Source organism: Sinocyclocheilus rhinocerous, unplaced genomic scaffold (assembly GCF_001515625.1).
Source record: "Sinocyclocheilus rhinocerous isolate Xijiao unplaced genomic scaffold, SAMN03320098_v1.1 scaffold1255, whole genome shotgun sequence".
In the NCBI taxonomy this organism is placed as follows: Eukaryota; Metazoa; Chordata; class Actinopteri; order Cypriniformes; family Cyprinidae; genus Sinocyclocheilus; species Sinocyclocheilus rhinocerous.
Genome location: NW_015644619.1, coordinates 91,741 through 104,163, shown reverse-complemented (window position 1 = coordinate 104,163; position 12,423 = coordinate 91,741). Strand labels below are relative to the sequence as shown.

The window sequence follows — 12,423 nt, the reverse complement described above, 5'->3', positions numbered from 1 at the left end:
GAAAGATGAGACTTTGTTTCTTATCAAAAGTAACAATATATAAAAGTGGAAGTTTCCAATTAAGTTCCACTCATGCAGTGGTTAAACCAACGCTGTGTTTGCGTACCGAACCGAAAGACCTGTACCGAAATTTTTCAGTACAAATACGTGCACCGTTACACCCCTAACCCTCCACATGTGTGACTAATACTTTATTACAAGCAGACATAAACTGACACTAATTATCCAAACACTAGCAGCATTGTAGTATAAGAGTTTACAGATATGACGCTTGTGGCTCTTATTAAAAGTTCAATACTCTAGGAACTACAAGCACCGAATGTCCAAATAGTCTGAGGAACACAGGCCACAACTGTTAATTTCTTTGACAGAGACGTGAATAGAAACCGAAGTTAAAGAACCAGTATGGTGTTTTTTTTTTACACAATGAAGTTCTCATCAGGCATGCGGCCAGGCTTCATAAGGACTGAAAATCAACTCATTTGCGACCTCTCAAACTAATCTGTTGGCTTTGAGCACGCTGTCTGATGATTCTAGTCAAAACAAGTTCTGAGCGCCAGTCATTTGGAATATGAATACCTACCTTTCCCAAATTCACACACAACATTGTGACATCTTGCTTAACAAATAGTCCACTGTAAGACATCCTAACACAAAAGTTAGAAACACTTACCCTCTCTGTGGCCTTGCTTTTCTGAAGTGTTGCTCCCGTCAATCTGTAGAAAGAACAGCCGTACGGTTAGACTGGCATTTTATCAATGAACATCTGTGTTGATTCCCAGTATTTGTGGACTTGCTGTCCTTTACCTCCGTTACCATGCTTAGAAAGACACAGGGGCTAATTTGCTGTCTTCGTGTATTATTTATACTGGCTCTATTAGAGTTGGGTTTTTCCCTTTACAATCAAGCCACAGAGACGGACAGATCTTACAAGAGAGTCAATGCTGTACATCCTGCCAATGTCAGATAAGGCCTGAACAGGTCAGTTACAACTGGCTTTATCTAATGAAGTCTAATGTAATACAAAAGCACAATACAGGCATATATTGCCCCTCTGTATACATTAAGATAATATAAACCTTCAGTGCAACATTTTCACTTTATTCTCACAATTTTGGGCGTTTCTTCTGAATGGGTACGTGTATGCTTAAAGGTGTCAATACATAGTTGTGGGAAATCAGGATAAAATATCCCTTTAACCTCACCTAACAATGTCAACAAGGTTAAAAAACAAAGTTCATTATCAAACACAGCACAAGTACACAAATACACCAAAGAGCCCATTACAAGCAATCAGTGTTAATTTAGTCAACGAAGACGATGACGAAAAATATTCGTTAACGGACATTTTTTCTTGTTTGCATATCTAGTCTCAGTATGGCAGCCGCAGTGGATGGATAGGCCACCAAAATGCGAACTAGCGATCTGAAACAATGGCCTCAGCACCCGAAGGGATAGGGATAAGGTGACCAGACGTCCCGTTTTTTCCGGGAGTCACAATTCGTTGTCGATTAACTTAAAGTTAGTGAAGACGGGATAGGCGGAATCTCGCTGATACTGTATCTGAAAAATTAGTTTAATTTGTATCTCTTTCGTATTTGTCTTATTCTGCTTTTTTCAAAAATTATAAATTATATATTATATGAAAGTTTGACTAAAAGTAATGACTAAAAGTTGACAAAAATGCAATGACATTTCATCGACTAAAACTATGAAAGACTCAAATGACTAAAATGTGACAGACTATTAAGCGTTTTCATCTCAAGATAAAGACTAAGACTAAATCAAAAATGCCTGTCAAAATTAACACTGCAAGCAATCACGTCAAGCAAAATGGGCCTTCTTGCTCTTCACGGCAGAGTTCTTATTCAATAGCATATTATCAACCTATGTTGTCTTTTTTCTGAAAATCTTTTACCCACAAGGCTCCCATTCTAGACATAACTCGTTATTTCTATACCAAACTACAACTGAAGGTCGCAACACTGCTAACATGATAAAGAATTCCCAACAGAACACAGTCCACATTAGATTACCATTGCATTCAGCACCAACTAGTCCTGTCAATATAATGCAACTTTATGGATTCCTCAAGTCATTTTCAGAGAGCTTTATGCATTATACCTATACAAAGGTTTTGGCTAGGAAGTAGAAGCACAATCGTCCATTATGAAGCTCTTATCAAATGATAGTGATAGTTCACGTGACAGTCCTGAACAGCAGCAGCTTTCTGTTCAACAGGCCTCTGGTGCTCAAAGCAGAAGGCCAGAGACTAACATTTCTCACCACATTTAACTTATAACACATTTTATTGACAGACTTAGTGGAAACAAGCAGCTATACGAGCACTTGCAAACTAAGCTAGACGAACACTGACACTGAATGCGATGGCCTCAGGAGCAGTTATGTATGGTGTACTGATATTTTATTAGCACGTTAGCGTTGAAACAAGAAAGTAAAAGCTCTATCAGGAAGAGACATTTCCATTCGCTGCTAGTGCTCGGAGAACTTTTGCTGGGATCGATTCCTCCCTTTTGATGGATATGAGATTAAGCCACAAAGTTGCATTTTACTTGCATAAGGAGCCTTTTACAAATGGGGAACATGAAAGGCCCTCTATGCTAAAAACTTAACACTACTACTATACTAACACGTTTGCTGCGATCATATACGTGTTCATTTAGCCAGGGAGTGACCATGCGTTTTCCAACAGGACCTCTAGTTTCGAGAGCGATCGCAGTGAAAATGCATGCGATGTAAAGACCGCGTGTGCAACACAGGGAGCGACCTCTCCGAGTCCTGCTCGTCACCTGCATCTATTTAATTGCTTTGCATCGTTACACTTCTCAGTGATGCTAACTTAGCAGAACAGCTCGAACAGCGCGCCGAAGTTACACAAGATTCGAGAACTCTCGACGCAGCTGTGCATGTACTACTGGTCAAACCGTATCTATACGCGACATGAGCCCCGTGGGCGCGCGGTGGTCGATCTGCGCTACATAATGACGCATGTTAGCGCGTGCTAGCGACCGTAAACAACCACCAGTTAGCTCGCGCAGCTACAACCATCAACAATCAACACTTACCCTCGATGCCCCCTTTTGTAAACGGAGGTAACTGAGTAGGTATGGTGTGCTGACACAGGGGAATGATTGTGTAGTGGGATTTGAGAGTTAGTAGTTTTCTTTGATTACGTCTTCCCACGACAACCTACATTCTGGGTGGAAGAGGGACGGTGCAAAATGGCTGTCTTTCCTGCATGCACCATCACATTTATTAAAAGGGGAGTGGGGTGGAGCCTCTGTCGAAATGGATTGAATAAATATGTACGTTTGGTGTCAAAACGTTGATAGACACGTCTATAATAACAATTTATATTTGTCTTTTATGATAAATTCGTATATAAATACTTAAAACAATAGTTAAAAGCAATTGGTTAGAATGCGTTCCCCCTTAGGCAGAGATGTGCGTTCCTCTCACGTGGTCGTTCAAGTCAATAAAAGCCCAAGCGGTCTGCCTGTGTGATATGGAGATAAACATCAAATGTGTGTATTTGACAGACTGGTTAATGTGAAGTCTACTTTTAATGTCTGTTCAGTTGTGTTGATATTATTATGGGTTTGGTAATGGTTTTTAAAAAGCCTTTTTCCAAAAGGTACATCTGGAAAAAGGGGGGGTCGTCTTATAATCAGGGTCGTCTTATATTCGGGCCAATACGGTACTATATAAATGCATTCACAATCATAAGGAAACACAAACACACTGTAATAAGGACATTAACCACGTTTACATGCACAAAATTGTACAACTGATGTCCATATCCTGGCTTTATCCTAAAAAAAGAGGTTTGCATTCTACTGGAATGTTACTGTGCACGTGTTTGAACACGTAAATTCAAAGACATTGCATTTTTTATTGAACATACTGCCAGTGTTCATTATTGCCTCTTTTATGCTGCATTGTAGTATTTGGGTAAGTGTACATTATGGATTCATTGATGTTCATTCATAAACATTAACACAAGTGCACGATAAACTGCAAAATGACACGAGACTCTTACAAATGTAGGCCATGACTTTATGTCTCCTCCTCCTCCTCACACAATGTGCCTCTTCAGTATCAATGGCATCTGGTCAGTGGCTAAAGGCGTTCTTGGTTCGGTGAATTTATTCCCTTTCCCAATCGGTGTCCAGCAAATTAACCTCCAAAACAGAAGATGGCAATGCACGGATTTAGTCTGGAGGAGCTGAACACGCAGCGCCAGGTGGAGCCTGGGGAGAAGGAATGGGATGGAGCATCGAATAATTATTTAAGTAGGAATATTTGTGTATATACGCGTGTAAGAACAGGAAAAGCAAAAACAAGGAATAAATTGATAATAAATAAACCATGACTGCATTACAGCAAAAGTAGGTGGCGATATGCACACAGGATGTAACACGCCAAAAAACGGAAGAAGAAGAAAATGGCAATGTTGAGGATCTGTAACATGCGTCGAAGAAAAAGCTCTTTTATGTGCAGTGATTATGAAGAGGAGTGAGAATGAAACTCCTGTGAAGCGTTTGAAGTTGTACGTGTCGTTCGTTTACACAAGGAACGATGTCGAGTGTTCTAGCAAGGGTTTTATTTTATCCCACACTCGCTTACAATGTTGTCATGGAAAAGATCACTTCCAGGCATTGGTATAATCGCGTGGATCCTACTGTCATTCTTGGTGCTCTTCCTTTCAGGTCAATGACAGAGGAGGTATTTGTCATTTACAGTATTTATGATAATTATAATGATCCTACCATATTTATAAAATACCACAGTATCAAATTCCAGTCCTGTTTCAGGACTCTCCTAACGCCTCTTGTCTCGTTTGGCTTTAGTTGGTCCAAAATGAGAAAGTCAGAGGAGTTATTACTATGAATGAAGAATATGAGACAAAATATTTCTGCAATTCAGCTGAGGTAAGTGCATCTGCCAGCTCTGTCACTCGATCATTACCAACCATAATCACATATGTCAATGTACAACTAAGGGTGCTTTTTTCCTGTTGGTTATATAACAGGACTGGCAAGCTGTTGGCGTTGACCAGATCAGACTCAGCACGGTGGACCTTACAGGTATTCCCAGCCTAGAGCACGTTCACAAGGGTGTGGACTTCGCCTTGAAACATCGAGAGCAAGGCACCAGTGTCTATATTCACTGCAAGGCTGGCCGCTCACGCAGTGCAACTATTGCAGCCGCATACCTCATCAGGGTGGGTGTGAGTCTGCATACACCATGAACAATAACAAAGTCAGCAGCTCTATGTCATAGGCCACCACTGTGAACGATATTTGTCATTGTGTGATTGCATATTTTTTTGTACTTTTTTTCATTGAGTATTTATAATCTTTTGTCTCTTAATATTGTTGGTGGAAAATTTTGGAGGAAAAAAATTAGATAGGTCAATTCATGTGATGCTGATCACTTCACTACATAAAACCCACATATGCAGAATTCAAAGGGACTTATATACCTAAGCTTCACTTCTACTTTTTTAAGAATAAACCATGCACAATTCCACTGAGAGACGTACAGTATATTCTTTATATGAATTTGTTCCTTTTTGTCCTTATTTAAGGGAATTTAATAATTAAATTAAGTCAAGTAGTTTGTATTAATGCATATTACTGCAAGTTTTTACATTTCTATTGTAAAACGTTAATATTAAATGTTTAGCTACGTACGTCTTACCTCACACTCAGTCAACATTAAAACTTTAATGAGTGCTGTTAGATCAGACCAGACTAAAAATGTAACTTTGAAACTTTTTGTCATCCTAACAACAAAAAATTCTTGTTGGTAAAGGAGTGCAGCAAAGCAGCTTAAGAATATCAAATATTGAGGGGGAGGGTTTGTCCCTATATAATTATTGAAGGGAGATATCCTCGTTCTCAGTGTCTATAGTGGTTACAGCCGTGTGTTAAATGCTTGTTTTCCTTTCACAGCTACACTGTTGGAGTCCAGAGGAGGCCTGTAAGATGCTGGCCTCAGTCCGGCCTCATGTGCTGATCCGCTCAGCCCAGTTGGAGATTCTGCAGGAGTACTTCAAGCAAGTGTGTGGTTCAGAGTCCAGCTAGAAGATACACAGTGTACAAATGCTGACAATAATGCTAAATCTGATATATTGTAGAGCCGTAATAAGTTGTTTTTCCTTGTTAGAGTGCATATTTTTCTATATATTCTTTTAAGAATTAGTGTACTGTACATAAAAGCAGACTTAAAGCTATAATAACATCCATCTGGATTACGTTGTGAATAAAACAATATTGTTGTTATTTCTATTACCTCAGATGTTTTAGACCAGGGGTCACCAAACTCGGTCCTGGAGGGCCAGTGTCCTGCAGAGTTTAGCTCCAACTTGTCTCAACACATCTGTCTGGAAGTATACCTAGTAAGACCTTGATTAGCTGGTTCAGGTGTGTTTGATTAAGGTTGGAGCTAAACTCTGCAGGACTCCGGACTAATTTAATTTACTGTTAACTTCCGGCTGTAGCTGTATCCCTTCTAGCCACAACCGTTTTAGACGGTGACAGGGTTTCCATGCGTCCTGGAAATCCTGGAAAATTGATGGCTACTTTTCCAGTCCTGGAAAACACATGGAAAATGTCAAATGTCCTGGAAAATGTTTTCCTTTGGCCAAGAACGCACAGTTTACCACTGGCCCGAGACAATTTTAATGTTAGTAGTAGAAAACGAACGGCCATAACTCGGAACAGGTGTTAAACCGAATTCTGTGACTGTAGTAGGTGTTGCAGTGAGGGTAGGTTTAGGATTAGGATTGGGTTTAGGAGTAGGTTGGATATGCTCAATACGGCGCCTAATATGGTCACATAATTCGGTGCAACAGCGGCCTGTTTTTGCTCCAAACGCACGATCGGCAACCGGATTTTTTTGTCTTATTTCAGCTGACCTCTGTTCCGGACTTGCATACAAACTGTGTTGCAAGCATTTTCCAAAATGTAATTTGTGTGGAAATATTAGGAAGTCTGTAAACGGGACGTTAACAAAGGCCACTGAAGAAGAACACAAAGAGGGGAAAATACTGTAACTTAGCAGACAGAGCAGCTCACTGTTCACGATGAGCAAAATATTGGAAGAAAATCCTTAATATTGAATTGGGGTTTATATGAGTGTATCTCTGGGGGGAACTGACTGTCTTTAGAAAAGTTTAGATGGTATTTTCTTTACGGCCATAACTCGGAACAGGTGTTAAACCGAATTCTGTGACTGTAGTAGGTGTTGCAGTGAGGGTAGGTTTAGGATTAGGATTGGGTTTAGGAGTAGGTTGGATATGCTCAATACGGCGCCTAATATGGTCACATAATTCGGTGCAACAGCGGCCTGTTTTTGCTCCAAACGCACGATCGGCAACCGGATTTTTTTGTCTTATTTCAGCTGACCTCTGTTCCGGACTTGCATACAAACTGTGTTGCAAGCATTTTCCAAAATGTAATTTGTGTGGAAATATTAGGAAGTCTGTAAACGGGACGTTAACAAAGGCCACTGAAGAAGAACACAAAGAGGGGAAAATACTGTAACTTAGCAGACAGAGCAGCTCACTGTTCACGATGAGCGAAATATTGGAAGAAAATCCTTAATATTGAATTGGGGTTTATATGAGTGTATCTCTGAGGGGAACTGACTGTCTTTAGAAAAGTTTAGATGGTATTTTCTTTTCATCTTACCTTCATATAATGAAGAATATTAAAGTAGTGTTTATAAGCACTGCCCTGCTTTGTTTACCGTGGTAAATATGGAAACGCTGTATCGCCGCTGTTTCATAAGCGCCACCTGCTGTCAGAGAGTGAATCTACGTCTCATTCAGTCCGTCAGCTGATTTTGTTTTGTGCAGGTGTGTTTTATGTAGCATAATTTCAAAGCTAAAGTCAGACCATTCTGTTTTCTGTCTTCACCATTCTGTCTTCAGATTTTGAAATTACATTGATCTAAAAAAGTTAAAAGTGAAAGTTAATCTAATTTAAATTAACGGAAACTGCTCATGCATGCAGCATCTTTGTTTGGATTATGATTAAAATGCAGTGGTTGCCTCTAATTTTAAATGGCTACAGATAGTAGGCCTATCATCTTGTTCATGTAGTCATATTTTAATTCTATCTTATCTCTTGCTTTAAAAAATAAAATAAAAATTAACAAATCGGAATCGGCCCATTTGCTTGTAAAATCACCATGCAAAAAAAAATCAAGCAAGATTGGTGCATCGACTGATGAAAACGCACTAGTGTAAACGCAGCCTCAGCATTGATGTGTTTCCCAACTTTATCCAGTGGGGAACTTTAAGAGAAGTATTTCAGTGATTCAGTAACTTGTTAACTAATAATTTTGATTATTGTCAAAAGTGGGCTACTTCTGTTAAGTTGATACTGAAAAAAATTAATATATTAATTATTATAATAGGCTAATGCCAGCCTTTCTGAAGCACTGGTAGTACCAAGTAAAGACCACTGATCTATAATATATATTACATAAATCAGTAATACAGACTCAATTCAGTACTCGCTGATAGGCTGCTGCTTTCCAACGCTTCCGTAAATATTTATATCGCTTTCCGTGAACAGTGATATGCAATGGCCAATCAGAGGTGTTTCTAGTCAGAATCCACTCATTTTTCACTTGACCCTTTTAAAGCAATACTTAATTTAAAAATATTTGAAGGATACATGCCAGTATTTTAAAATAGTATTTTCTTTTATATTATTATTAGCATTAATAATGAATTGATTTGATTTATTTTCATTTTCAAATTGTTTAATAAAATAATTAAATACTTTTTTTTTTTTGCTATGGTGCTGAAATTGGTTCTGAAAATCATTTGTTGTAATGTTTAATTAAGAGCTTATATTAAAGAGCTGATTTTTTAAGTTAAGTCATGGCCATAAAATGTATGACTTCTGTAGAGACGAATATATTGCTTTAGGGCATGATCCTTATCTTTTATTGTCGCCATAATTAAATTAAAAATGTCCTGGACAAGTCCTCAAATCCTGGAAAATTATCACTGAAAAAGAGTGGGAACCCTGAGTGAATTTACAAATTTCACTTTTTTTTTTTTTAAATCTGAACTTCTAACTGGCTCCTTTGTATTAGGAGTTGTTAAAAAGGCTGCATCTGGCAATTGGTGTTTTGTTTCTTTGTGCATGTTATCTATAAGGTCATGATATTTTGTAATTGTAAGGAAATCCTGTCTTGGCAGCTTAAAAGAGCCAATGCATTTAATTCATTTTCTATGATTAAATACTATAATGAAACGGAGAGAGACCATTTGCAATACATTTTAATAAATAGGATGACAAACAACGGTAGGTGATGGTCTTTTTTTAGTGAAATATACAGGGTCAGTGTTTTAACCCTGGAAGGTGTACCGTTCCATATTTGATACATGAATTCTAGTGGCTCTAAATTATCAACATGATCAAAATTTTGCTCAAACACCTGTTGTATACATTCTAATCTATTACATGCTTTCTGCCCTCTGATTGATGGATTGATAGTTCATACGTTATTAGTAAGTAAAAGGCCTTTTATTCAAAATCTCATTGATTTACACTACAATCAGAATTTCGGACTTACTTACTTAACAACTGCATCAAATTGCCTAATTTTGCTCAGTTGTGGCCTCTGATGTGTATTTTTGTGATCTCTAAATTCTCAGTATATCTTGTTATATGAGCCATAAAAGCCTGATGTATCAAATATGAAACAAAGCATAAAACACATATGCAAACTTTTTAATAGCATTCTTTTATATTTTGTCTTAAGGGCAATTTAACTGATTTAAAAATTGATTTGCGACTATTATTTCAAATGTCAGGCTGTACAGGGTTTAAAGGGCTCGACTGTGCCGCCTGAAGATGGCAGCAGCGCACTGCGAAACGCACCCGCACCGTCAGCATCAGCGGATCCCGGCCGCGAGGAAGGACGCGGAGAGGGAGTAAAGATGGCGGCCTCCTTGGTTAGATTTGTCCGCAACGGTTTTGGAAGAAGTCTAAACGGTAAGAAATAAGCAAGAGCAGCACTGACCTCTTCGTAACTAATTATTTACGTAATCACCATTATTAGCACTGTGCAGGATCCACAACCCGCTCTTCTATGGTTAGGCTTTTTTTCTTCGCTATTGACCTTTCCTCTTGCTCTAACAGGCAGTAGAAATACAATGAACGCCAATGACAGTGTCGACTGATTTACAGCTATAATCTCAATTATGCCAATCATGCTTCTCTTATGCTTGAAATGAACACATCGCGCTTCTAGGGAGAAGGATTTTTGCAAAATTGCAGGAATGTCATTAATTTGGAATTTGTCGGACACAAGCTACTAATTTGATTCATTTTGATGTCTTGATCTGAACCTGTCATAATATCAGCACTATATTGTGCTGCATTAATTTCTCTCAATCTCTCTCATAGTTGCTAGACAGAGCGCTGCGATTGTCCAGACAAGAACAACGACAACTGAAACCAGACGTGAGTAGATTTGGGGAATTGGGTTTGTCATTGTTGTTAACGGGGCGGGGTGTTGATGTTTCATGATTAAATGTCTTTTTGCATTAGCTACTGTAAGGCCCAAGGATCCAGTCACACACACTCAGCTTTCAGAGTTTGGAGAATATATTGCAGAGATTCTCCCCAAATATGTGCAACAAGTTCAGGTCAGTTATTCTTATATTTATCATTTACAGATGACCGATTAGTGATACATATTGAAGATACACTCTGCAGTTCCTCAAAAATGGTTCTCTCATTTACAGCGGTTTGTTTAAATTCTAGGTGACCTGCTTTAATGAGCTGGAGCTAATGATCCACCCAGAAGGGATTATACCTGTTCTCACCTTCTTGAAGGATCACACAAACGCTCAGTTCCACAACATGACTGACCTGACAGCCGTGGATGTCCCTACAAGGCAGTACCGCTTCGAGGTGTTTATTTATTTATTTTATTTTACTTTTCATTATTATTTTTTCAATATATTCATGTAAAAATAACATTCAAAGGTGCATACTTTGGTAGTCTGGATGGGAGAAGTTATTAGCATGAGAAATACTCATCCATTTAACTGAATCAAACGTTTCTGAAACTGTTCTGCAAAGGATTGATGATCAAATTATTTCCTTTTCAGATTGTGTATAATCTGCTGTCCCTGCGCTATAATTCTCGTATCCGAGTGAAGACCTACACTGATGAGCTGAGTCCTCTTGACTCCTCTGTGCCTGTGCACCAGGCAGCTGACTGGTATGAGAGAGAGGTATGTGCCTTATTGTAATCAGCTGAAGTTTCATGAACAAGTTTTGAGCTTTGCATTTTACAGATTACAAAAATAGATGTCTGTTTTGTCTACAGTATACTTAGACACAAGCTGCAGTGCTCATGCAGTGGAGCCCCTGAGCTACTTCCCACCTGCTATGACACACTGCAGACTGCGAATGACTGTGAATGTCTTGTCAATGGTCCATGAGATCATGCAGCATAGCTGTAGATGCATGCAGATGTTAGGTCTGTTTCGTCAAATTTTAAAGGTAGTATTGTTTAATTCTGAAATTATATTTCATTACAGATTTGGGACATGTTTGGAGTTTTCTTCGCAAACCATCCAGATCTGAGACGCATCTTGACAGATTATGGATTTGAAGGTCATCCATTCAGAAAAGACTTTCCTTTGTCTGGATACGTTGAGGTAAATACGCTGAATATGAACTCCGTTACTGTTTACTGAATGCTGTCTCTCTGTCTCTCAGAAATGTTTTTGTTGTGACACTATAAATGCTGTTGTTTTGCTATTCATCAAAAAATCCTGTAAAAAATGTATCATGGTTTCCACAAAAATATTAAACCGGACAGCTATTTTCAATATTGATGAGAATAAGAAATGTTTCTTGAGCACTGAATCAGCATATAAGATTTCTAAAGGATCATGAGACACTGAAAACTGGAGTCATGGCTGCTGAAAATTCAGCCTTGCCATCACAGAAATAAATGACATTTGAAAATATATTAAAATAGGAAACAGTTGTTTTTAAGTTGTAATAATATTTCACAATATTACTGTGTACTGTATTTTTGATCAAATAAATGCAGCCTTGATGAACATGAGAGACTTCTTTCAAAATTATTATAAAATAGTAGTGTGTGTTCCAAGGTACAGAGCAATTATGCATTTTTAATTTTAAGCTGGGTGTGGATTCATTAATGCTGAATATTTTTCTTCTCCTTTGTCAGGTACGTTATGATGATGAAGTGAAGCGGGTTGTGGCTGAACCTGTTGAGCTGGCCCAGGAGTTCCGTAAGTTTGACTTGAACAGTCCGTGGGAAGCGTTCCCCGCATACCGCGAGCCTAAAGACGCACCTAAGCTGGAGTCTGGGGATAAACCAGCAAAG

At 38.6% G+C, this 12,423-nt stretch overlaps 1 protein-coding gene across 1 annotated transcript in view; it reads left to right on the top strand.

The window, feature by feature from the left end:
* The first annotated feature begins 4,451 nt into the window (after positions 1 to 4,451).
* Positions 4,452 to 12,423, top strand: part of LOC107758456 (NADH dehydrogenase [ubiquinone] iron-sulfur protein 3, mitochondrial-like) — an 8,320-nt gene continuing 348 nt past the window's right edge. Inside the window, exons 1-11 of the mRNA XM_016576187.1 lie at positions 4,452 to 4,746; positions 4,872 to 4,952; positions 5,054 to 5,245; positions 5,979 to 6,086; positions 9,863 to 10,043; positions 10,458 to 10,514; positions 10,602 to 10,699; positions 10,818 to 10,967; positions 11,168 to 11,293; positions 11,603 to 11,722; positions 12,265 to 12,423. Of these exons, the coding sequence (XP_016431673.1) occupies positions 4,600 to 4,746; positions 4,872 to 4,952; positions 5,054 to 5,245; positions 5,979 to 6,086; positions 9,863 to 10,043; positions 10,458 to 10,514; positions 10,602 to 10,699; positions 10,818 to 10,967; positions 11,168 to 11,293; positions 11,603 to 11,722; positions 12,265 to 12,423 (1,419 nt within the window). The 5' untranslated portion in view covers positions 4,452 to 4,599. The remainder of the gene's footprint in view (positions 4,747 to 4,871; positions 4,953 to 5,053; positions 5,246 to 5,978; positions 6,087 to 9,862; positions 10,044 to 10,457; positions 10,515 to 10,601; positions 10,700 to 10,817; positions 10,968 to 11,167; positions 11,294 to 11,602; positions 11,723 to 12,264) is intronic.